Here is a 23,873-nt window from a genome sequence, read left to right on the forward strand (position 1 = left end):
CGCCATGAGGGTTAAGGCCTAAACACAATGGATACGTTGCGGCTGCGTTTGCGGCAATTTGACAGTCAGCGCATACATTTCTGTCAAATTAACGTCAACGCAACGCAAACGTATCCATTGCGTTTGGCCCTTTAGAGTTCACTAGAGCTGTCAATTTTATTTTTGCTGACTCATGGGTTACTATGATTAATGCTAATTGGAAATTTTTGTCCATTTTTCACCGCAAATGTTATTCCCGGAAACCGAGTCTCCAGGAATAAGAAAATTGTTTCGGACACCACTGACGCTGGTTTGACAATAGATAAGTTACTAAATCTTTAGGTGCTGCAACTATCGAGATCGGATGAAAACTGTTTTAGTTACAGGAATTTTATTTTGTGGGTTTAGCAGGCATAAAAAATTCAAGTCCCCCTATTACCCTCTCCATCTCCTTGTTATCTGAAGTTATATTTTTTAATTGTGACATTTAGCAGCTAATTCTTTTTAGTAAATTAACATAAGAATGATTAACTTACGTAATAAATACACTGTTCATACAGTGCAAGCTTTTGTCCCGTATACTGCGTATTTTTGTTACGTATGGGGGGGGGAGTTCGCATTTGAATATATTTTCTGAAAAGTGAAATTCTTATGCTACAAACAAAACTCGAAAAAGTCTGGTCATACGTTTTAAAGACAAAAGGCTCACCAATACCACTTGGTAGCATCATATAAATTCATTATTTTAGATTTTTTTTCCTGAAAATAACTATACAAAAATAGTACTTTTTTGAAGAAAATAAAAAGTTGCAATTGAAAAAGGTGATTATTTTAGGTATCGTAAGTTTGCCACTCTGCTGAAGCCATTTGAACATTTTTGCAAGCTGCTGTGGAATAATGTCAATGCAGTATGTAGCCAACCTTCAAATAAACTAAGAGCTGTCGTCTAAATAGTAAATACCACTGTTCTGTACGTACAATAATTTGTGTTGCTTCGCGCTAATCAAGGTAATAAAAAGTACCATTGAAGCAGATCTAATCTTGTTGAGCTCAAGCTCAAGACACTCAAACCCTAATCCGGTTAGTGTCTGCAATTGTAGAGAAACCGTTTCGATCTCTTCTCAGAACTAATATGAGAGTTTTCAAAGGTGCTACTTTGCTCGTGGAATGTTCAGTCTTTTAATTTTTTTCAACGCGTAATAAAATAAAATGGCTCTCAAGGATATACCATTCTTGTTTGTCTTTCGTCTACGGAACCTTGTGAACAGCTCGCCACACTTCGCTAATTTTGATGCAAGTAATCTCCGACAAGGCACAAACCGTACTGTCTGAGTAACAGAGAAATCTGAAAGGGCTAACGTTAATTGCGATACAGGTCAAGATGGATTGTGTACGAGGCGGAACTTGCCAATAACCTATTAAGCAACGTAACATTAAACAGATAGTGAATATCATCCTACAGTCAGCTCACAGGCTTACTAATTTGCTTTGCTGTTATGCCGCAAAAACTATGAGAGACTCGCAATCGTTTGCAAGTCCAAAATATAACCGACCGGTTCCTCTATTGCCGTGTTGGTCGGTACAGCGTACTTCTTTGCACAAGTGAAGAAAAACCAGTTCAAACACCAGCAACTGGTTTTACCTTTCTGTGTGACCATGAATAAAACGCATTTTGCCCGTAAATACTTCATCTTTGCAACTGCCAAATTTCAGTGCAACCGAAAAAAAAAGACAGACAGAAAATAGCTCGATAATCATTCTATATATTTGCCGCTGCCTTCAATGTTGAGATATAACCTGAGCTCTTATCGCATTTCAGGCATTACAAACAATTCCCAATCTTTGTAAAAAAATATTACCTTCATATTTCAGCTCAAAGTTGTGTTCCTTCTTTGACCGACCAATTGAACGCATCGGTTTTTTGTTAGTGTCGTAGCAAGCAATCTTATCAAAGTGCAAAACAATAAACATACTTAATCCACCTAAAGGTGGGTGTAAATCGTTCTCATAGGTAACCTTAAGCCTGTTTAATGTGGTTCAATTTTAGAAGAAACCTCATTATTACTTCTGATGACAATTTTTCAATTAATACTAATTAGTGTTATTAAACCAGTCAAGGCTCAATTTTTGAAAGAGTAAACAATTCCACAGATAAACTTACCATTTTTCGGCAAGCCACGAATCACGTTCACGGCAGCGTTAAATCGATCCTCGATAGACATCGTTCGCTTTGCTATTTTAGCGGCACCCAGCGGTTAAGCGATCACCCCGTGCCCAATCCAATTGGTAACACACTTGAATTTTTACCGCGTTCCGCCTTTGTCCACTCTTTGTGCAGCGAGTCGGCTCACAGTGGATTCACCAGTCGAATAGTTCAGTTCAGTTTTCACGGCCCTCTAAATGCCAACGTCCTACAAGAGAGATAGCTCTCGATGCACAACTTCATACACGTTGTTACGTAAAAAACAAAACGCGTTTTTCTCTGCTAGACTGGCTGACCGGTGCGCGCACTATAATGTTCCAATTTTCTAAGTTCAACTCCCAGTCGGTAACCGCTGTGACTTCAGAGCGACTGAAAGGTGTAATTATATGTACATATTAAATGTTGACGACGATGAGCGCTGAGTTCGAGTGCTTCGAGTAATGAATGCTTCTTTCCTATCAGGAAATTTTAAAGTCTTTTTACGCCTTTGTTTACATTTAGATTTTGGTCTAAAATAAACAAATTTGTACCCTTTCTCTTCAGCTTTCGGACGTTTGACCTTGATCAGTAACTTGTTTCATTGACATCATTCGTTCTCCTTCTTTCGGGTGAATGGCAAAGCACTAGTTTAAAATTCAGATTTCAACACATCCAGCTGCTTTAAACCCAATTGATCAGTTTTGCGAAGCGTAATTCCGATGGCGCCTCACACCAGCACGAAATAATTACTACAGACCGCACAATGAGTGGTGATTATTCTCACGCCTGCTTATTACAAGGCAAATTTGACTTCCGTACAAACTTGTCTTTTCAGAAGAATCTCAGCTCACACAAGCAACTCATTATTGCAAAAAAAATTCGATCAGAAAGAAATAAAAACGTATGAAGAATAATAATTATCAGCTCTTAGGTTTAAAAATTAGACACAACACTGATACCCAACTCGCGAACGGAGTGTTCCAAGAACGACTGACTTTTCGTCTGATGCAGAGCTACCAGATTTTATTTTGAAAAATCTGTATGCCAGAGATGCCAGATATACAGACAAATCTGTATTATACAGACTTTCTGTGTTGCGATACAGACACGCATAAGCCTACAGATTTTATACAGACATTTAGTATAATACAGATATTACACAGATATCTGATATTCTACATAATGGTTTTACCAGTATACACAAAAAAAAACGAACACAAAAACCAAAAGTCACTGTAGCCGTTGCTGGAAAAAGTGAACTAGGAACTGAACACTTTGCTGAACATATTAATCTTGCGTTTTTGAGAGTGAAATCATGACAACGGGAATCGACTCAGGCTATCGGGGTTTTTATCGGCCCCGTGGGCACTAATCTGCCTGTTTCGCCCCCAGTAACAAACAGCTGATTGTCTCGATCGATTGCCATGCAGGTTATATTGGTGAAAAGACCGTTTGTTTTATTCGGAGCAATATCCAACGTTAAAGAATTGCTTAAAATGTCCCAAACCTTGAAGGTACTATTTTTATAACCGCGAGACTTCTGCCATCATGTATCAGTTTAGCTACATTACGACGAACGACGATTTTTATCACGGGAAAGACTCTTACTTCTATGTGTTACTTAGATTTAAAAGATAAATTAGTTATCGATTAATCTACCAACTATGATAGACTCGAAAAAGAACAATCAAAACAAGCAATAAAACAAAACAATCTGACAGGTCGACAAATAATTAGGTATCAATGTATCGGTAACTTTTTTTCGCAGCGGTATACAGACTTATACAGACATTTTTATGGATTATACAGACTTGCCAAAAAAAAGTCTGGCATCTCTGCTGTATGCACCCGTAAAAAAATCTGTACTTTTCTGTATTTTGTTCGTGTGCCTACAAGTGCTCTGGTTTGGGGTAACTGGGTTTGGCATCCAACCTTAAACTTCGGCTGGAACCGTAAAAAGGTTGGGTAAAATTCCTGAAAGAAAAGTCAGGTCTATAACCGTGTTTTTTTGCTAGAGAGGCAATAGAATCCGGTATTTTTGTTTCAAAGCTTTCCCGCTTAGCCAAATGTCGAATGCCCAGAAGAAATCAAACAAAAGGAATTTCCCGCTTAGCAAATGCCAGACGCCCAGCAAAGCTCGAACAACCACGCTCGACGCCTGGGTTAGAATCCCAACGCCGACATAGGTGTCGATGGTTGTGAGGTGGCGTGATTCACCCACAACCAACCCAACTGGTCTAGGTTTAGTCCTAGCCGACACCGGGAGATTTTCTGAGGCGAAATGAATTCTGTATTCTGTATCATTTCTGTATCGTGGTCAAAAAATCTGTAAAATACAGAAAAATCTGTATAGTTGGCTGCCCTGGTCTGATGGCTGAGGTCCCTGAGGTCTGACAACAACTGACATATCGAAATACTGATCAGTGTTGCCTGCCAAAAAGTGCGCTACCGTTTGAAAGATACACGCGAGCAAATTTTCACTGTAAACTCACTATAGAACTTCCTATCTGCGCTAGCCTTAGTGGTCGATTTCACTAATACAAGTTTGTAATTTTGGTTGCAAATAATCAACACGCTGGTAGTAACAAAAAATTTCCTCCTGCCCCGAGCTTTTATTCAAGTTGTAAGCCGATTTTTAGTTTTATTTCATCTGGTTTTCCACTAAAACAAAGTTTGTTAAAACAGGGAACACTAATGAACTAGGATTCATAAGTGCAATATTTTTCGAAATTGAATATCAGCTGATTTTTTGGTTGAAAACAAATCGATTTCATTAGGATACAGACTAAGCCTGTATTGGTGAGATCTGGCGTAGAAAGCTCTATAGGCCATCGCATGGTGACGTCACGCATCTGAGTTTGGCAGCTACTGGCAACTTTGTTTACCTCCAGGCGATGCAGTTTTGCTCTTAATTATAGCAGATCGTTTTATTTGTGACCAAAATGCCCTTTAAATGTTGTACGTGAGGTGCCAGTACACTAAGAACAATTAAAAATTGAGCGGCATTTCCACTATAGCTTAAATTATTGAAACATAGATATCCAACTCAACCAACAATACGGGCAACAAAACTGTGGCGCCCCTTCGAGTATGATGGCGGTTGGGTGAACTACATTTAATGAGCACACACAGAAAAATATTAAGGTAATTGCTATCTTTTTAGGCTTGGTCAGATTTGTGCGGTGTTTTTAACAGACTAACCTATATGGTCTAGATAATAACAATAATTTATTACAACAGGACTAAAATAAATGTCAATGTGTGAGATGACCATGATATAAATTATTTATTTTGATGATAGTATGACTAATCGTTCATAGTCGTTTCAACAATATGTTTTTAAGCATAACCAAAGATGACTAGTACACAATACGTTACTCTTGCAGTATGCAGCGGACACGAGTTTCGCTACGCGTGAACGAAAATTGAACTAATTTGTATACTGTTAATTTGGTGATGACGACAAGGTGGTGAAAGGTGAAGCATGTTTTTCAATATCATTGTATGGTCCTATCATCTAGTTTTCAATATCCTTATACGATATTGCCATCTTGTTTTTGTTTTCATCTAGCGGATTGAGCATAATAAATCGATTTTGCTAATAATCACAGTTTTAAGGTCATCAGATGGCACCGTTATAAAGGTGTTGCAAGCAAAATGTATGAAGTCAGGTATCTTGCTCCAGTCATCATTAGCATAACTCATTTGTTGTTTATACCAATTCTAATAGTCGATTGAGAACCAAATCATCTAGATTATATTGTAAAGTCGATTGAAGACCGCCGTACAAATCTGATTGAAAGTAACATGATATTTTTCTGAGAATCTGGTCAAGCTCACTACTGAAATGATAAGGAATACCATGATATTTTTCCGAGTGGATATGCTTTAGTTCACCCAACGGCCCACAGATGGCAAGTTCAGAGTGTTGCCTTGAGATTATATGCAGCGAAGCCCAACTTGGATATCTATCACTCAAAATATTTTTCACGTTATGATTACCGGAAAAGTTATGTGAATATTTTCCACTGTCATTTTCACGTAGATTTTACGTGATTGTCATTTGAGTTCATCATGATCTGGTGAGATGATTTATCCTGTGAATATTATTCAGTAGACATATGCGTTTCATGTGATTTTCACGTCGAATTTAATTACCGGCAAAGTGAAAAGCATTTGACTAACGGATAGCTACTACGTTTTATAAAACGTATTAATTTCAATTGTGGTTTCCCAAATTCTTAAGAGGGAAATTAGATTTCAGAATTTTTTGAAATATGTTGCTAGATAAATCGCACGGGTATGCAAAATTTCCAATTCGAAAATGGATTGAACGACATAAAAACTGACAAATATTAAGACATTCACCGTCTATAATTACTGTTAGCTGCTACTGTTTATGTTCAGGTAACTCCTGGATCTTTGAACTGAATCTGTACAAAATCTGTAAGCTAAAGATTCCATGTCGAATTATGGTTTTTCCTAAATCTCACTCATTGGCAAGCCATCGATGAAATGAATTTTATGTTCAGAGACCGAATTACACAACAGCTTCGCCATTTTGATTCTTGTATATTTTCGCACGGAGGGTTCATTCTGTTTGACGTTGCCAAGTTCACGTAGATACTACGTGATAAAACATAGTATGCATGTGATTTTCACGTAGATGTTATGTTTGTCACATGAATCATGAAAACTGACAGAAAATGAATAAGTACAGGAAATTTCACGTAACAATAACGTGAAAAATATTTTGAGTGTATGTCTCTTTAGTCATAAAATTTATTTCATCGATGGCTTGCCAATGAGTGAGATTTAGGAAAAACCATAATTCGACATGGAATCTTTAGCTTACAGATTTTGTACAGATTCAGTTCAAAGATCCAGGAGCTACCTGAACATAAACAGTAGCAGCTAACAGTAATTATAGACGGTGAATGTCTTAATATTTGTCAGTTTTTATGTCGTTCAATCCATTTTCGAATTGGAAATTTTGCATGCCCGTGCGATTTATCTAGCAACATATTTCAAAAAATTCTGAAATCTAATTTCTCTCTTAAGAATTTGGGAAACCATAATCGAAATTAATACGTTTTATAAAACGTAGTAGCTATCCGTTAATCAAATGCTTTTCACTTTGCCGGTAGTTAAATTCGACGTGAAAATCACATGAAACGCATATGTCTACTGAATAATATTCACAGGATAAATCATCTCACCAGATCATGATGAACTCAAATGACAATCACGTAAAATCTACGTGAAAATGACAGTGGAAAATATTCACATAACTTTTCCGGTAATCATAACGTGAAAAATATTTTGAGTGTATGACTATAGGCATTTCTGGTGAAGCAATCGTATACGCACACGATATCGTATATCTGGCAACATTTTTGTTGCCAATTCAGCAGAAATCCCAAAACTGACGTAAGTAGAGAGGTTCACATATTACGAACACACATTATAGCGACCGCCATTATGGTGCGTATAAAGCTGGATAAAGCCTTCACCGGAAATATCCCGCGTCGCGATCAGGGGGGTGGTGTCGAGCGAAAATTTCATACCTAGCGTGAAAATCATCATGGCGCGGAGTAGCATTTGTTTTGATTGTATCGGTACGGTCCAAGCAGCCGTGTGATTCGTTTAGTTTGTTCTGGATTTTAAGTTAGGGTTGATAAATCAGTTGAACAAGTGATATTAGCACATTGTTTTAAACTAAGGCGATAGCTTCCAAAGACTGTGGCATATAATACCATCGTGCCAAACCGATTTGAATACCACCGACTCCAGGTTTTCCTCTTACAGGTAGGGTCGAGAATGGATTTTTTTATTTGTGTCTCCAATATGTAAAAATATGTATTTTCTAACGACAAAACAAGATTTCGGAGATGGTGTCACGTCTTGGAAATTAACGAGATTTCAGCTTTCTGTACTCCCGATACTACGACCCACCGACGTTTCTACGCAATTAAAAACAATTCATTTCAATTAAAAGTAAAAAAATTACTAAAATTTTGCAAAAATTTATTTGGTCACTCTAATTTGGAGAAAATGGTAACCCTAAGAACCAAATATATCGGTAACGCACCAAGTATATGGGTTTTGACAAGCTCACCACCTCCCTGGTCGCGATCCTCCATTTTTAAAGGCAAGAAGCAGACATGCATAAGACATACGTAACACTGGTGTTTTTTTCTGGTACACGTTGCCCCATGGTACTCTGTACCCCGTCCTGTCCAACTGCTCGACAAATAATAAACAAAATGAATTTTCTTTTTCTAGGCTTTATCGAGCCCCTAAGAAAATCCCAAAAGAAACTGTCAAAAAGTTCTCTATAAAATCAATAGGGGTAAACAGGGTAAGACCGCCCTGCGGGGTAAGACCGCCCACCGTAGTTTTACTACCAAGTTATAAAATAATTGAAAAATTTCTTTAACGTGTCTATTACAGTATAATTACAAAACATTTAGCACGTTTTTCTGTTTTGATAGTGCGCGAACGGTCGCAGAAATAAATAAAAACAACCTTTCAGCTGGCAACCAGTCAATGCGCTATTGTTTTGCGGCAACGGGACTTAAGGTTTTTCAGTCTAAAAATCAATTGTTTTGTTCGTGAAAATACGTTTAATCGCTTGCCTGAATCTATCTTCTTTCGGAAATATCGAAGGCCGTGAGTAATCTTGTAATTTTGACTACTTTTTCGGTCAAATATGAAAATGTTCCACTGGGGGTAAAGTCGCCCACTATACAAGGGGTGAAACCGCTACACTCAAAATATTTTTCACGTTATTGTTACGTGAAATTTCCTGTACTTATTCATTTTCTGTCAGTTTTCATGATTCATGTGACAAACATAACATCTACGTGAAAATCACATGCATACTATGTTTTATCACGTAGTATCTACGTGAACTTGGCAACGTCAAACAGAATGAACCCTCCGTGCGAAAATATACAAGAATCAAAATGGCGAAGCTGTTGTGTAATTCGGTCTCTGAACATAAAATTCATTTCATCGATGGCTTGCCAATGAGTGAGATTTAGGAAAAACCATAATTCGACATGGAATCTTTAGCTTACAGATTTTGTACAGATTCAGTTCAAAGATCCAGGAGTGACCTGAACATAAACAGTAGCAGCTAACAGTAATTATAGACGGTGAATGTCTTAATATTTGTCAGTTTTTATGTCGTTCAATCCATTTTCGAATTGGAAATTTTGCATACCCGTGCGATTTATCTAGCAACATATTTCAAAAAATTCTGAAATCTAATTTCCCTCTTAAGAATTTGGGAAACCACAATCGAAATTAATACGTTTTATAAAACGTAGTAGCTATCCGTTAGTCAAATGCTTTTCACTTTGCCGGTAGTTAAATTCGACGTGAAAATCACATGAAACGCATATGTCTACTGAATAATATTCACAGGATAAATCATCTCACCAGATCATGATGAACTCAAATGACAATCACGTAAAATCTACGTGAAAATGACAGTGGAAAATATTCACATAACTTTTCCGGTAATCATAACGTGAAAAATATTTTGAGTGTACGTATACAACTGCTTGTTGTTTTACTTCAAGACCCAAATGCCTCGACACTACAAAGGGAATATTTACAGGATCAGTAAAGCAACTTCAAGCCATATAAGACATCGATGTTAATCGACCATTTTCGATTTGGTTGAAGCTTCTCTAGTAATATATTTTAACAAGACTTATTTTTGAAAAAAGTAAACATGTGTGAAAATGGTGTTAATGAACCAAAATAATTTTTGAGCCAGGACGGTGTGTTTGATAGGTATGACGTCTCCGGCAGAATTGGATATAGTAGTTTTTTACTTTCGAAAAAAGTACACACTCTGAAAAAAATTTAAAGAAAAAATATAGAAATAGAATTAAAAATATATTTTTTTTTCAATTTTTTTTGAAAAAAACATGTTTTTGCCTGTAAAATCTACAAAAGGTAAGCTAACATTTTATGGTTGTTGGATCGTGGAGTAATAGAAATATTAATAGCTCAATTTTTGTGAAGAATTTTTTTTTTTGACGGTTTATTTGGTGTATAGAGTCGTTGGTAGTTTTGTTCTTCAAAAAAAAAAACATAGAAAATTGAAAATATAAATAAAAGAAATAATAATTATTAGTATTTTTCTATACATAATAAGTCTTCAAAAGAATCATACAAGAATCATTGAAAAACCCCAATTCTGAAAAATCTATTTATTTTGAAAACCAAAAAAGTTACCTAAACATTGATTTGAACTTGAATAATCAGAAAACAAAATAAGTTCAAACTTAGAAAAAAATTTATTTTTCAAATTTTTCACAGTGTATATTTTATTTAAAAAGAAAAAAAATACCATCTACAACTTTGTCAGAGACAGTATACTGATAGAATCAACCGTTTCGGCCCTAAAAATATTGTTTATCCTCAAAAAATGGTGGGCGATCTTACCCCGCTGGTGGGCGGGCTTACCCCGCATGAAAAAGATCTGCACATTTTCAATGAATTTTAAAAAATTAAAACAAATCTGGAAAATAAACAAAAATATTTCAGTTCTTATTTTTTAAATGCGGGTATTGAATAGAAGAACCTCTTAGCGAAGAAAATGAAATTACAGCCGCAACTTTTTTTTCTATAAACAGAATTGCTTAAGGGGGCGGTCTTACCCCGCTTACCCCTACAGCATTTTTCAAAAGGACAAGACAAATGCAGGGCTGCGTAGGTACACTGCCTTCATAAACTACTCAAACAGTGATTTTATTCAGAGTATGGTACCATTCGAGTAGTTCATTTTGTACCATCTTTTTTTATTTCCGATGACCTTCTGACATATTGGTCAAATTTATTTGACATCATGGTTGTTGTTTGCCCGTGTTTGCCCCATGTTGAAATTAGAGAGTGACAAACAATTTTCTTTGACCAAATTTTTATCTGTCAAAAAGTGACAAATATTTGACGCTTGGTCAAAAAGTGTAATACAGGCTTTAGATATATTGTGGTATCAAGCTGTGGTTGTCCAGTCCTTAGACGCGCCTATGCTTTTGCACTGGGTTTAATGTGACATTTTTTCGGTTCCATTTCCATTGCGAACCCACCGTGGTTCCATAATGTTGCTTGTTATTTTTCGGTCACGAAAAGATGGCGTCTTTTCATAAGCCTAGGTGTACCGATTTATCAGTACACGAAATCGCTCGACGAGAATCGAGCCATTGGCATCCCTATACCGAGATACAGTGAATGACAATGAACTCATGTCCTGGGCTCAAATTAAATTTTGCCCGCTGTCAGCAGTAAGATAAAGATGTATGAAAAGAGGTGGTGATATGCTATCTCGTTTACACATATATTGAGATGTTAGCTCTTGAAACATGGCGCGATGCCATAGAGGTGACGAAAACCAACCAAATCGAGTGATTTTAGGGTGATTTCGTTGAACCCATATACGAAATAGGTAGATTGGTCTGAAGATGAAATTGCCTAAACAATACGAAATAGGTTGAGAAATCGGTGATTCATATTCTACATCCAACGGAGTCAGATAAAATATGCAGATCAGTAGAGAGATTGTTTTTGTTCAAGTATACTAAATAGGCTGCTATATCTATGTATAAAGTTAAAAAAAAATAAACAAGTAAGTCGGAAGATAAAGTTTTATTTGAACTTTTATAAAAATTTATTGCAGCCGATCCATACCTTCAGCAGTACCTCTGGACCGGGTAATCCTTCCATCAAAGTTGTCAAACCAGCGGCAGGGGCTTTGCTGTTGCTTACGAGGCCGGAGTTGAATTGGGTTGTTTAGCTATATCAGGTTTTTATATCATATGAAAGAGCTGCATTTTTTTACCAATTTTTTGACCATTAGACACAGGACCGCATTCAAAAGGTTTTTAAAGCAGAAATTCACAAACAATTCACAATCAACATTGATAGAAAAAATTAAACTAAAAACCTTTCAACCATTCAAACATTGCTTAACAAATTTTCTTGGATCATACACCGCGCGACTGGGAACTAGTAGAATTATTTTAATATTTTTTTGAGTTGGAAACCGCGTTTCTCGACTAATGTCAATAATTTTTTTTTCGCACTATTTATTATACCTAATATTGCGACTAACGCATATTAGACGCGCTATACATAGTACTGCTTTCGACATTAGGTACAATGTAAAAAAAAACGATTGGCGTTAGTCAAGGTTTTCAACTCGGGCCACAATGAAATTCATTAAAAAATATGTACAAAAAACTATGCACGTATGCAGGTGGCAGGGTTGATTTTGTTGACACTCTTGAGTGAACGTAAAAACGCATCCATAAACGTTTTTTTTTACAATCCTTTCAGAGTTCTCCCTTCCTGCTTTTTGGATGGAAGTGAACTGTCTAAACACCTCATTATATTTCATGCGATGGAAGCAAGACAACAAAATCAGTTTATCAGTTAACGAAGATTGTCAAGGCATCGGTCAGTGTCAGTGAAAAAGTGCTTCGGTGAGGTTCATTTCGGTTGAGTGGACTGTTTGTTTTTTTTTTTCGCTTTGAAGTGAAGATCATTTGGTTGGATTTGTCGTCAAATTTTATTACGTAACCGTGAACGATGCGCGCGATCTATTTCACCTGAGTATAACAGCACGTTACTAGGACGAAAATCTAGTGTATCTGAAAGAGTGCTGCGATCATTGGAAGTGAAAATTTAAAATGATTGGCTGTAATTTTCGAAGAATTTTGCTGGGGAAAATGACTTTTATCAGCACTGGCAGGTGGTACTGTACGATTATCATGAAAAAGCACTCTCGCTATTTATATCAGTACCGGAGAGAATAAAGAATTCTCTTGACGAAAGAGCGGCAAGAGGTCGCACATTTTTTTTGCTTTTTGGTTTTGTATGAGGACAAGAGAGACCGAAATAATTCTTCACCACGAGCAGGTATGAATGGAATAGGCACATACATTAGACAGGAAAAAATCTTCCAAAAAAGTTGGTACAAAATGAACTACTCGAATGGTACCAACCTCTAAAAAAAAACTCTGTTTGAGTAGTTCATGGAGGTTGTGTACCTGCGCAGCCCTGCACTTGTCTCGTTCCCGCTCGAAAAATGCAGCATTGATTTTGTAAACAACTTTTTGACAGTTTCTTAGGGGATTTCGTTGAGGGCTCAAGCATGATGAGTAGAACATGGTGTAACAGTTTGACTAAAAAGTAGGCGCGGGGTGAGGAAGCGTTTTTTCACTTTGGAAGGTTGGAGACGAAGCATCACTATGCAACAACGAATAACTTTCTCGTGTTTGTTGATATATCCACAGACAGACGTCCAAACAAGAACAAAATTGATCGAAAATTCCGTGTAAATTTTCGAAAAGAATTGCGTTATAAATCACTTGTATACTAGGGCCGCCTGCTGACCTTATCGCTACAATACATTTTTTTTCGCTGGTGTTTGAGGCTGGCGTCACTGGTAGCGCTATCTGGTTACGAATTGCTACTACAAAAATCTTTACACAAGTTTGTAACTCAGCTTGGACGTCTGTTTGCGATATATCCTTACTAACTAGGCAATTGAATACCGCAAATTCAGGTGTTTGATGGTTCAGGTGGTACATATTAGCATTGTCATATTTATAGTTTAAATGCATCCAAATGATATCTTATGAGATGCGATAATTTTTATGCCCTAGTTGTTATAAACAAACCTACTCGCCGGTAACTTTTATTCCAATATGGCCGATTCTGCTTTTGACATACCGTTACACCATGTCATTATCCAGCTTTTTACGCACCATAATGGTGCTATAATGCACGTTCGTAATTTGTGAACCTCTCTGCTTACGTCAGATTTGTGATTTCTGCAGTTGTGGCAACATTAATGTTGCCATATTTATGTTTTTTCGTGCGAAATACATGAAGAGTCAAACTGACGTAAGCAGAGTTGTCAAAAGGGTAGGTAACATATTACGGATTTTTGATTATAGCGTCCGCCATTATGGCGCGTAAAAAGCTGGATACATCATGGGCTCAAGTAGAGCTGAGATGAAGAAAATTCATTTCGTTCATTTCCGTCGAGCAGTTAAAACTAGAGTAGGTACCGGTGATGTGGAGCAAAGAGTACCAAAAAAAATCGCCAGAGTTACGTATGTCTACCAGCGAAAAAAAAGTATTGTAGCGATAAGGTCACCAGGCGGCGCTAGTGTACAAGTGATTTATAACGCGATTTAATTTTTGAAAATTTACACGGAATTTTTGATCAATGTGGTTCTTCCTTGAACGTCTGTTCGTGACTGCGCTGTTTATTCAAGTGGTCAAGAAAAATCATGGTTTTCAAATAGATTTGTGAACAAATGACGCCATATTGCATTAAGATAATGGATACGGAATATTTATTAAACGTCATACCCCTGATAATTCATTGTCCCAGGGATACCAGATGAGCAAATTTGTCTGCCAAACGCACCCCTATGGCATCGCGCCGGTGCTAGGGGCATGACATTATTGATATCTTGCGAAATATTTCTAATATACGATATTGCCCCTTGCATGACTGTTTATGCCTTGTTCAGACTACGCCGGATATCACCTGATATCGCCAGATGATATCGGATATCAATTAGAGCGTTCACACTACAGTGAGCTGATATGATTTGGCATTTGCTTTAATAATTGAAAAGAGAAGAAAACGATAACAGGTCAAAGCTAAAACAAGACAACAAGAGTAATGGGATCAGGATAGAGATGTCAGCTAGTTGGCTCGCACCAATGCGAACTCTCATATGCAATTGTCAACATGTGCGGGATGAAAATAGCAAAAATATTTTCTTCCCTTTTTGACGCATGCAACGCGAATTGCGAAATTTGTAGGGTTGCGTCAAATGTCCGTTGGCCGTGTTGCCAACTGCTGGAAATGAGGTTGTTATTGGTTTTCGAACATGATAACCGCGATAGCATGTAGCCGAGGTGATATCTGTTGACAGCTCGATTGTATGGGATATCAGGTAATATGGATGGTGATATGGGCTCGATAGCACGAATCGTCTGATATCAGGTGATATGGGGTGTAGTGTGAACGGAGTATAACTCAGTTTCGTTAATTTGACGTTCCTACGCAAAAGAGAACAATTAGAGTTTCGGAAATTCAAATTTAAAAACAACATAGGAAGAATCGTTAAAATGTTATTGATTGAGTTCCTATCAATTTAATAATTCCGGAGTACTTCGTGATAAGGGCGAATCTAACAAACTGTAAACAAATAGAGATTTTACCGAAAACGTATGAAGTGAGCTACTATCTAACTTTAAACTTCGAATAAATAGTGTATCTCTTTTCTAACTATTAAAAAGTACGATGTTTGTTAAGGGTGAAATCTGCTTTATATCAACACGAAATAGAATGAAGAATACGCCCTTTTTGTTGTTTACGTTAATAAAAGTAGAAAATTGACTTCGTCTTGATGAATGGGCGGAATCAAAGTTGTCAATAAAATAAACATTAAAAGCAAAGGGCGTATTTCAATACAATAACGTAAACACGGCGTATAGCAAAGGGCGATAATGTCGAGCAAATGAAAATAAGGCGCATAGTAAAGGACGATACTGTCGAGCAAATCAAAATAAGGCGCATAGTAAACGGCGAAACTATTGAGAAGATCTAAATAAACAAGGCGCAAAGTACGTTTTCGAATATAAAATGTAGAGCGACAGAAATTCAAGTTTTGGGTTTACCATGTACAAAGCTAGAACAATTTTGCTTTTATTAGAGTATTTGGATGACAAATATATTGATCCACTGTTATTTAGGATTTGAATTTGTGATTGAAAAGTTTGTTTGTATTTTTTGAGTTTTGAAGTCATTGTAAGATTCGCCCTAATCACGAAGTAGTCCGAATATCTACCAATTTCGTATAATATTACTGAAATATCTCTCTTAAAAATAAAGTTGTCTAGCCCCTATAGTCGGTGTGCACATTTTTATTCTCTCGCAGATATTTGCAGATTTTCCATCGTTTTTGCAAATTTTTGTCAGAGTTTTCTTATCCAGCTTTTTATGCGCCATAATGGCGGACGCTATAATGCAAAGTTCGTGATAAATTACCCACCCTTTTGACAACTCTGCTTCACGCTCGTGAATAATAACTCTAAAATGAGTAACATCTGACGCCGTTTCGTAAAAAGTGGAACAACTCTGAAACTGAGTAACTCCACAAATTCTCAAAACTGAGTAACACTAGGCGTCTTTAAAAATGAGTGATTATTACTCAAAATTTGGGTACGATATTTCTCATTTTTTAGGTACAGCTCAGTTTCATTACTAGATATAATCCACCATAACCAGTGAACGGCACTTAATAATCATCAATAATTATACCTGGTGATAAAAATTAACAATTATAATGCCTTTTGTGGCGTATACAATCGAAATGAAATATGTTACAATCTTAAGCACATTAGAATCACATCCAAGATGGGCGTCGTTATATGCGAGGTTACTCAGAAAGAAGTTATATGAAGGGAACCCAAGAAGAGAGTGAAAGTTACTCAAAATCGAAAAGGACTTGTACGCATTTTCTGACGTCTACGAACATCATTCTAAATTGAGCCAGTGTTACTCAGTTCATGAGTTATTATTTATGAGCGTGTATACGTCAGTTTGAAGTCTTCATATATTTTATCAAAAGAAAAATATATCTGGCAATATTTGTGTTGCCAATTTTTCAGAAATCTTAAATCTGACGTAAGCAGAGAGGTTCGTATATTACGAACATGCATTATAGCGACCGCCATTATGGTGCGTAAAAAGCTGGACAGTTGCGCAGACTTTCTCAAAATCTATCCAGACTATCCTCGCGCGAGCGAAATTTTTTTAAACCACGGATAGATTTTTTTTCAGATTTCAAGCAAATTGGGTTGTTTAGCTACTCACGGATTTCCGATTTTTATATATCATCTGAAAGAGTGTAATTTTCTGAGCAAAACCTGGTTTTTTAAAACTTTATATCATTATCCTTCGATTTTCAAATGAAGAATAAAAATTCGCTCTAAATTGCTACAATAACAGTTGGTATATGGTCGAACTGTCATTGTGGCAATTTCGAGCAGTTTTAAATCGTGATTTAAAAAGCGAGGGACAATGATAGGAACTTTTTTTAAATCGCGTTTTTCTTAGAAAATGCAGATCTTTCAGATGATATAAAAAACTGATATAGCTAAACAACCCAATTTTCCCGGTTTTTCGATCAGTTTCTGACATTTTTAAAAACATCTGGCAACTCTGCATGGTTCACACCATTCACATGTATGGATCAACCTTGTGCCATAATTTTTACCTCGAATGTCAAACACGCTTGCGTGCTACGGTCAGGGATGCCACATGTACAGATTAATCTGTATTTTACAGATTTTTGGCCGAAGTAACGGTACAGAATCTGCATATACAGATATACAGATTTTCGTCGAAAAGTACAGATTTACAGATTTTTCGAAATTTACATCAATTTTTATAAACCCTCGAAATTTTATTTCATTATATATTAAGCAAATTGAACATATTTTCAACTCCTCACACGTTTTAAGCTAAAAATTTTGTTTATGTACCATAAAAACTTAAAAAAATACAAAGTTCTTTATGTTTAAACAATACAGATTTATTTTACAGATATTTTTGTTTCAGATACAGATGCTCAGATTTTTTCAAGGGAAAACACAGATTTAAATGTGGCAACCCTGGCTACGGTGCTTAAGTGCTAAAGTGCGGTGTAGTGTTGTACGACATTTTCTCTCGTTCTTCTAGAAAAAGCGGAATTAAAGAGATCAAAAGACTAGTGCGATAAATACACTTTTCGGCATTTCACACATTTTATTACTAGTTAGTGGTATTAGTTTCCGCATGAAGGTAAGCCGGTGATTTTACGTAAAAATCAAAAATGCTTTCGAACGATTCCTTATGAATGCCGTACTATAAAATTTTCCGAACGCCATTACCTTTTACCTCTAGTGAGCCACTGACGCTGGAAGGAAAAATGGACCGGAAACTTTTACTCTATGTTGAAAATGTATCCCCGAGCGGCAACGAGGAGAATTTTATAAGCTATCTGCAAAAATGGGCCCCGGTATTGGACGTTTACTTTTTGAAGGAAAAACAGTGCACTAAGCGGTCATTGGCAGCATTTATCCGTGTGGCAAGTGAAGCCGATTTGCAGCAGATACTGGATAGAAATCAGCAAAACTATCGTGGCAAACGACTCTTCATGTTGCGCGCTGACCAGCCGCAGTATTTCCAAGCCGATGAGACGATTATTGTCAGGAATATTAACCAGAGTGAGTATTCTTTTTTTTTTTTGTTGAATTGTAGAGGTGGGCTTGGTGATTTGACTTTGTGTGATTGTAAATGTGAGTTTTATTTTTTACAAGAAGCTATTAACCTTTACAGAAATGTCGGAGGAAACTCTCTACGATCATTTCGAAGAGTGCGGGCCCATAACGCATGTACAAGTTCGAACTGACGATTTTGCATATATTGGATTTCAAGATAAAGTAGGGGCGAAAAATGCTATGGCGAAAAATAATATGCCTTTGAAAAACTCCAATTTAAAGATTCAGTTGTTGACTCGCAATGTGGAAATTATGATTGTTGATCTAAACACGTTGCAAAACAAAATGCCGCAACTATACCGTAAGCTCTGCATGCCTGTTCAGCCCAGACCGGCTGCTGTAAAACAGCAACAGTCAGATTACGCACAAGAAGAGCCTCAGAAAGTAGAAGAAATGCAACAGCAAGTAGATCAGAGGCCTCAGGTGGTGCAGCAACAACAGCAAAACCGGAATAAGCAGCAGCAGCAACAAAAACAAAACCAGCAGCAGCAATCAAATCAGCAACAAAATCGACAACAACAACAGCAGCAGCAGCAGCCAAACCAACAGCCGCAGCAGCAAAAAAATCAGCCAGCTCAACAGTCTCAACCAAATCGACAACAACAGCAGCAACAACAACAGCAACAGAACTGGCAAAAACAACCGCAACAAAATCGGCAACAACAACAGCAACAAAATCGGCAGCAACAACAGCAACAAAATCGGCCACAACAGCAGCAACAAAATCGGCAACAACAAGAGCAACAAAATCGGCAACAACCTCAACAGCAACAAAACCGTCAACAACCTCAACAGCAACAAAACCGTCAACAACCGCAACAGCAAAACCGACAGCAGCAACAGAATCAGCAGCAGCAACAACAACAAAACCGACAACAACCGCAGCAACAGAACCATCAGCAGCAGCAACAAAATAACCAAGGGCATCAAGGAAACAAACAGCAATCAAATCAGCCCAAGCCAAACGTTTGGCAGAAGCAGAATCCATTTAATCAGGAACCACTCCCACAAAGAGCACAGCCAAGTAAACCACAAACTGAGGAAGTGCTTCCAGCCCTTTCACCGGCACCTCCTGTCAATGATTCAAATGTCGCCAAACCCAGCGAGGAGGAGCCTGATGTCATCGTGTTGGATCCACCACAAGCGGAACAACCCACCGTTGAAGATGATGTAGATTTAGACGTTCAATTTGTGGCGGAGCACAATCCGGACCTACCGCCGATTCCGTCTGAGTATCAAGCGAAACCAGACGATGTTATGCGCTGTGTAAAGGCGTCGGAAATCAAGATGATCCCTGCCGAAGTGAAAGATCTTGCCGATAAATGTGCTGGTAAGTGTACATGGAAATATTTCGATTCTATTCTACGAAATTTGCCAATTCTTTCTCTTGTTAGTGTGGGTAAACAACATCCCGTCGGAGACACGTCGTATCGAACTTATCGAATATATGGAACAGTTTGGCAGTGTACTCAACTGCAAGATAAAACCATCGACGTGCAGTTTTTTCACGAAGTGGGCAAAAATAACGTTCATTAGCGAACAGGTTGCGGAGAAAGCCGCGGAATATTTCCTGCACCCATTCCAGGGACGCTATCTGTTCGTGCTATCCTGTAAGAAGTGCGTGGAGGAAACCTCGGAACGCACGTTCGTTATTGATTACTTGTCGAAGTGTGAGTTTTTTTTTTTTGTTCGGAATTGTAGTCGTGAACTATATTAATCAATTTTTTTTTACATGCTAGATACAACGTATGAAGAGGTCGCTGCCGCCTTCAAACCTGTGGGCGAAGTTTTTTACCTGGTGCGATTGTACGGCAATTCTTTTAAATCTCGTATATTTTTCGTTAATGATGTTAATAAAGAAGACGTCCTAGCGGTGAAATCCGTCAATGGAATTCCTATCAACGTAGAACCGTTCACTAAGGGTATGGGACTTAAAAATACAAGTAAGTTCAAATATCATGCACTGTTAGTTTGGCAGCTAAGTTTTCGTTTAAATTAATATTGCAGAGGCTAAACTGAAAGAGTTGATTGCAACGAGAGAAAAAGTGGATGCAGAAAAAACTGCGAGGTTAGAGAAAATTAATGAGATCACGCAGTTAGATGCGGGCGCTCCATGTATTCCAAGATTATATACTAACACCGATCCTGAGAGACATCCTGTCGAAGGTGAGTGACATATTGACAAAAAATAAAAATACAGAACTAATTTTTTGTACCTTCGTTCCACTGTAGTAATTGTGCAGAACGTTCCAAAAGGAACTAGTAATGAGCAGATCACTCGCATCTTTGCAAGCATTGGCAAGCCTATTTCCATTCGTCGTGAACCAGAGCCGCATGATAAGACAGTGGAGCGTATTTTTGTCGGCTTTCTCACTTTGTCGAAAGCTTTGAAAGCAGCGGATATATCACCGGAAACCACATTTGCCGGACATAATTTGTTCATTTACACAGCCTGGACTACTGCCCAAAAATCAGCAAATAACACGTTGATGTTGAAGATGGCGTCAGGTATGTCTCTTTACTGACATCTAGATGGCGATGGTAAACATACTAAAATCGTTTGTTTGCAGCGGTAACCATTCAGGCGGTTTACAATGAAATGTCACGTTTCGGTCGCGTTCGTTATGTTCAGATGGATGATGATAAGCAAGCTACAGTTATATTCTTCGGATTGGAAAGCGGACCGGTAGTCAGTGCAAGATCAGCTACGACAATCGGTGATGTGAAAATTATAAGCAAAGGTAGTACATATTTCAACAATAAAAAAAATCAACTTCTTTTTAAATCAACATTTCATTATAGTACGATTGGACGGTCCAAGTACAATTATAAAATCCGATGGACCCATTGTTATTGACGATGAAGTGGAAATAGTTGCAGTTGAGCCGGCCGGCTCTGTTAAGAAGTCTGCCCCGAATGCTTCCGCAAAGGGAAATAAACCGCCGCAGCAACAATCGAACAAAGAACAGCGGCAGCCAAAACAGCAGCAAACAAATCAACACCAGGCAAGGCAGCAACAGCAGCAGCAACAGAAAGGACCGCAAAAATCATCCAATGCAGGAGGATCTCAAAATATGCGGCCAAAGCTCCGAAATCCTTTCAGTGAGCAACAGCAAAGACCATCACGACGTGACGGCCCGAACCAACAACAGGTCAATCCATGGAATGTTCCGGACTATAGAATGGACGATCCACCATTGCAACAACGCAATGAACACAACCCGTGGCAGAATCAAAGAATGCAGCAGGATCATCGTGATCGTTTTGATTACGAGCGCGCACAATTCGAGCGGGGAATAATGCCGCTGATGGATGATGATTTCAATCGAAGCCGAATGGACGACCCACCTTTGGATCGTTGGAATGAACCCCAATATTCCAATCAATTTAGTCCGCCACGGCAGCGTTCACCATTTGAGCAAAACTATCACGGTTGGAATGATGGCGGCCGAGGTGGAGAATCTCCTTTGAACATCCCTCCGAACATTGCGGATGATGATATAGACACCTACATAATGCAAAAGCAATTAGCTATCGAGCGTCGGCTGGAGCAACTGGACAAGCAGTTGACGGTTTCAGGCGATTCGAGGCGAGGTCGCAACTCAGACGATATGAGACGTCGACGCGATGACATCGTCTTCAGTGACAATGGTGATGTGCACTACGTTCCCAATCCGGCGGCAAGATTCCGCGACAGCCGTCGAGTGAACCGTAATCGTCAGAACGGTAGAGGTCGCCTTGTTCCGATGGCTAGCCGCCGGACCCATGATCCCTTCGATGACATCGAGGTGACCACCATTAACGTTCCCAATTCCAACGATCGCTCGCCGTCACCGAAAAGAATGCGCAACTATCAGGAGGACGACTTCGACGCCGAGCGTTTCAATGCAGCGTGGTGTTGAAGGGCATGATATATGGCCGGGATAATTTTTTTTAAATGTTCTGTACTCACATTAGGTGGCTAAAAATTGGTACTCGACAGTACAAGTATCGCTTTTTAGCCAATACATGCTTTGACTTACAGATTTACGATGTAATGCGTATTAATAATTAAATGAATAAAGTTTAGCCCTCAATAAGCGTGTAGCGTTGCTTTTTTTCTCTGCAATTGTTGGGAGTTTGGCAATGAGAGGGGATTTAATGCATGTTTCGACGTCAATCCAAATCCTCTATAGCTTTCTTGGCTGTTTAAACCATCTAGCTACGTGTTCGTGCAATTTCTCATATTGTATCCCTTTTGACGTAGGGCTACATCGCACTATATCGAGATAAATTCTGCGGAAACTAAAACCAAGGTGTAACGTTGGAATGAAAGATTTCAAACGGTAATACTGATGTAACGACATGATAGATTACAATAATCAATATGTCGTTGGATTGATAAAATGATGGACAATTTTGTGATTCCTCAGTTATCATCATCATTTCATTGTTAAACAGTGAAAATTTCATAAAAGTTTCAAGGTCGAATGGTCACGAACAATGTACCAATCACATGCGAGCACGCCTGGCACAGACTTCATGAGTAGACACCAACTGCCTGCTGTGATATCCTGTATAGCAGTGGCAAAAAAAAAAATGAAATGACAGAATTTGTTTCCATGAGCCTGACTATTTTGATGTCTTGATGGTGAAGCTTTTTCGGAAAGTTCAGTTTTACGTTCTGCTGTTAGAATGTTATGAAAACTGATGTCTTGAAGGAGAACATGCTGGCACAGGCAACAGTACTGCACCGAGCAATGTATGAATAGAGCGCTGGTCACTCGTCGTCTATCAGTGCAGTAGAACTCGATATTCATTTGTGTGCAGCCAAGCCAAGTGAAGACTACATTGCCGCTGGCGACGCACGGTGGGGCGTGTTGGGTTAACGCGTAGGTATCGTTTTGCGATCTGGAACACAATCGAATTGCCATTTGAATTGTCTTCTTCTTGTTTCGTATAGTAGCAAATATCAGAATTCAATAGGGGTAAATTGTGTATCTTCCATTACTCGTCAATGGAGGTGAGTATTTTTACAGCTGGGTATTTGTTTACGAGCTCGACATGAATACCCATAATATGATTATTCGGGTGTCGCAAAATACGCTGCGCCACCATAGACAACTAAATTCTGTACGTGTCGGTAGAAGCAGATAGCAGGGTATATAAATTAGGTTCATTGTACAGATAAAATGCGTTGTTTATTTTTGAACTCTACCCTCCGTTTTTCTTATGTCCATTTTCGATTTTCTGTAAATATACTTTTTTTTTTGTAAACTGTAATTCTTTATCATTATTTTTTCCACGAACTCTCTTTGACGCTTGGTGATCGGAGAGTGAGCCATCGTTCACAAGACAAATAAAT

The 23,873-nt window shown here is 38.1% G+C and overlaps 2 protein-coding genes across 2 annotated transcripts in view; one reads left to right on the forward strand and one right to left on the reverse strand.

The window, feature by feature from the left end:
- Positions 1 to 3,168, reverse strand: part of LOC129720957 (acyl-CoA-binding domain-containing protein 5-like) — a 30,923-nt gene extending 27,755 nt beyond the window's left edge. Inside the window, exons 1-2 of the mRNA XM_055672926.1 lie at positions 2,713 to 3,168; positions 2,141 to 2,551 (exon numbers count right to left, since the gene is read on the reverse strand). Coding sequence (XP_055528901.1) covers positions 2,141 to 2,201 — 61 coding nt within the window. The 5' untranslated portion in view covers positions 2,202 to 2,551; positions 2,713 to 3,168. The remainder of the gene's footprint in view (positions 1 to 2,140; positions 2,552 to 2,712) is intronic.
- A 14,709-nt stretch (positions 3,169 to 17,877) lies between these two features.
- LOC129720970 (uncharacterized) lies at positions 17,878 to 22,608 on the forward strand. The gene is made up of 9 exons (XM_055672953.1): positions 17,878 to 18,050; positions 18,153 to 18,475; positions 18,588 to 19,859; positions 19,924 to 20,199; positions 20,269 to 20,472; positions 20,537 to 20,695; positions 20,762 to 21,037; positions 21,100 to 21,270; positions 21,332 to 22,608. Exons 2-9 carry the CDS (start codon positions 18,178 to 18,180, stop codon positions 22,429 to 22,431), a joined length of 3,756 nt encoding a protein of 1,251 aa, XP_055528928.1. The 5' UTR covers positions 17,878 to 18,050; positions 18,153 to 18,177; the 3' UTR covers positions 22,432 to 22,608.
- Positions 22,609 to 23,873: the final 1,265 nt, after the last annotated feature.

This window comes from Wyeomyia smithii, chromosome 1, assembly GCF_029784165.1.
Source record: "Wyeomyia smithii strain HCP4-BCI-WySm-NY-G18 chromosome 1, ASM2978416v1, whole genome shotgun sequence".
NCBI lineage: Eukaryota > Metazoa > Arthropoda > Insecta > Diptera > Culicidae > Wyeomyia > Wyeomyia smithii.

Bases quoted from the DNA above. Each gene is read 5' to 3' on its own strand.
- LOC129720970 (XM_055672953.1), top strand. From the start codon at position 18,178: ATGGACCGGAAACTTTTACTCTATGTTGAAAATGTATCCCCGAGCGGC. The intron at 18,476-18,587 runs GTGAGTATTCTT...TAACCTTTACAG, and splicing joins TGTCAGGAATATTAACCAGA to AAATGTCGGAGGAAACTCTC. The intron at 21,038-21,099 runs GTATGTCTCTTT...GTTTGTTTGCAG, and splicing joins GATGTTGAAGATGGCGTCAG to CGGTAACCATTCAGGCGGTT.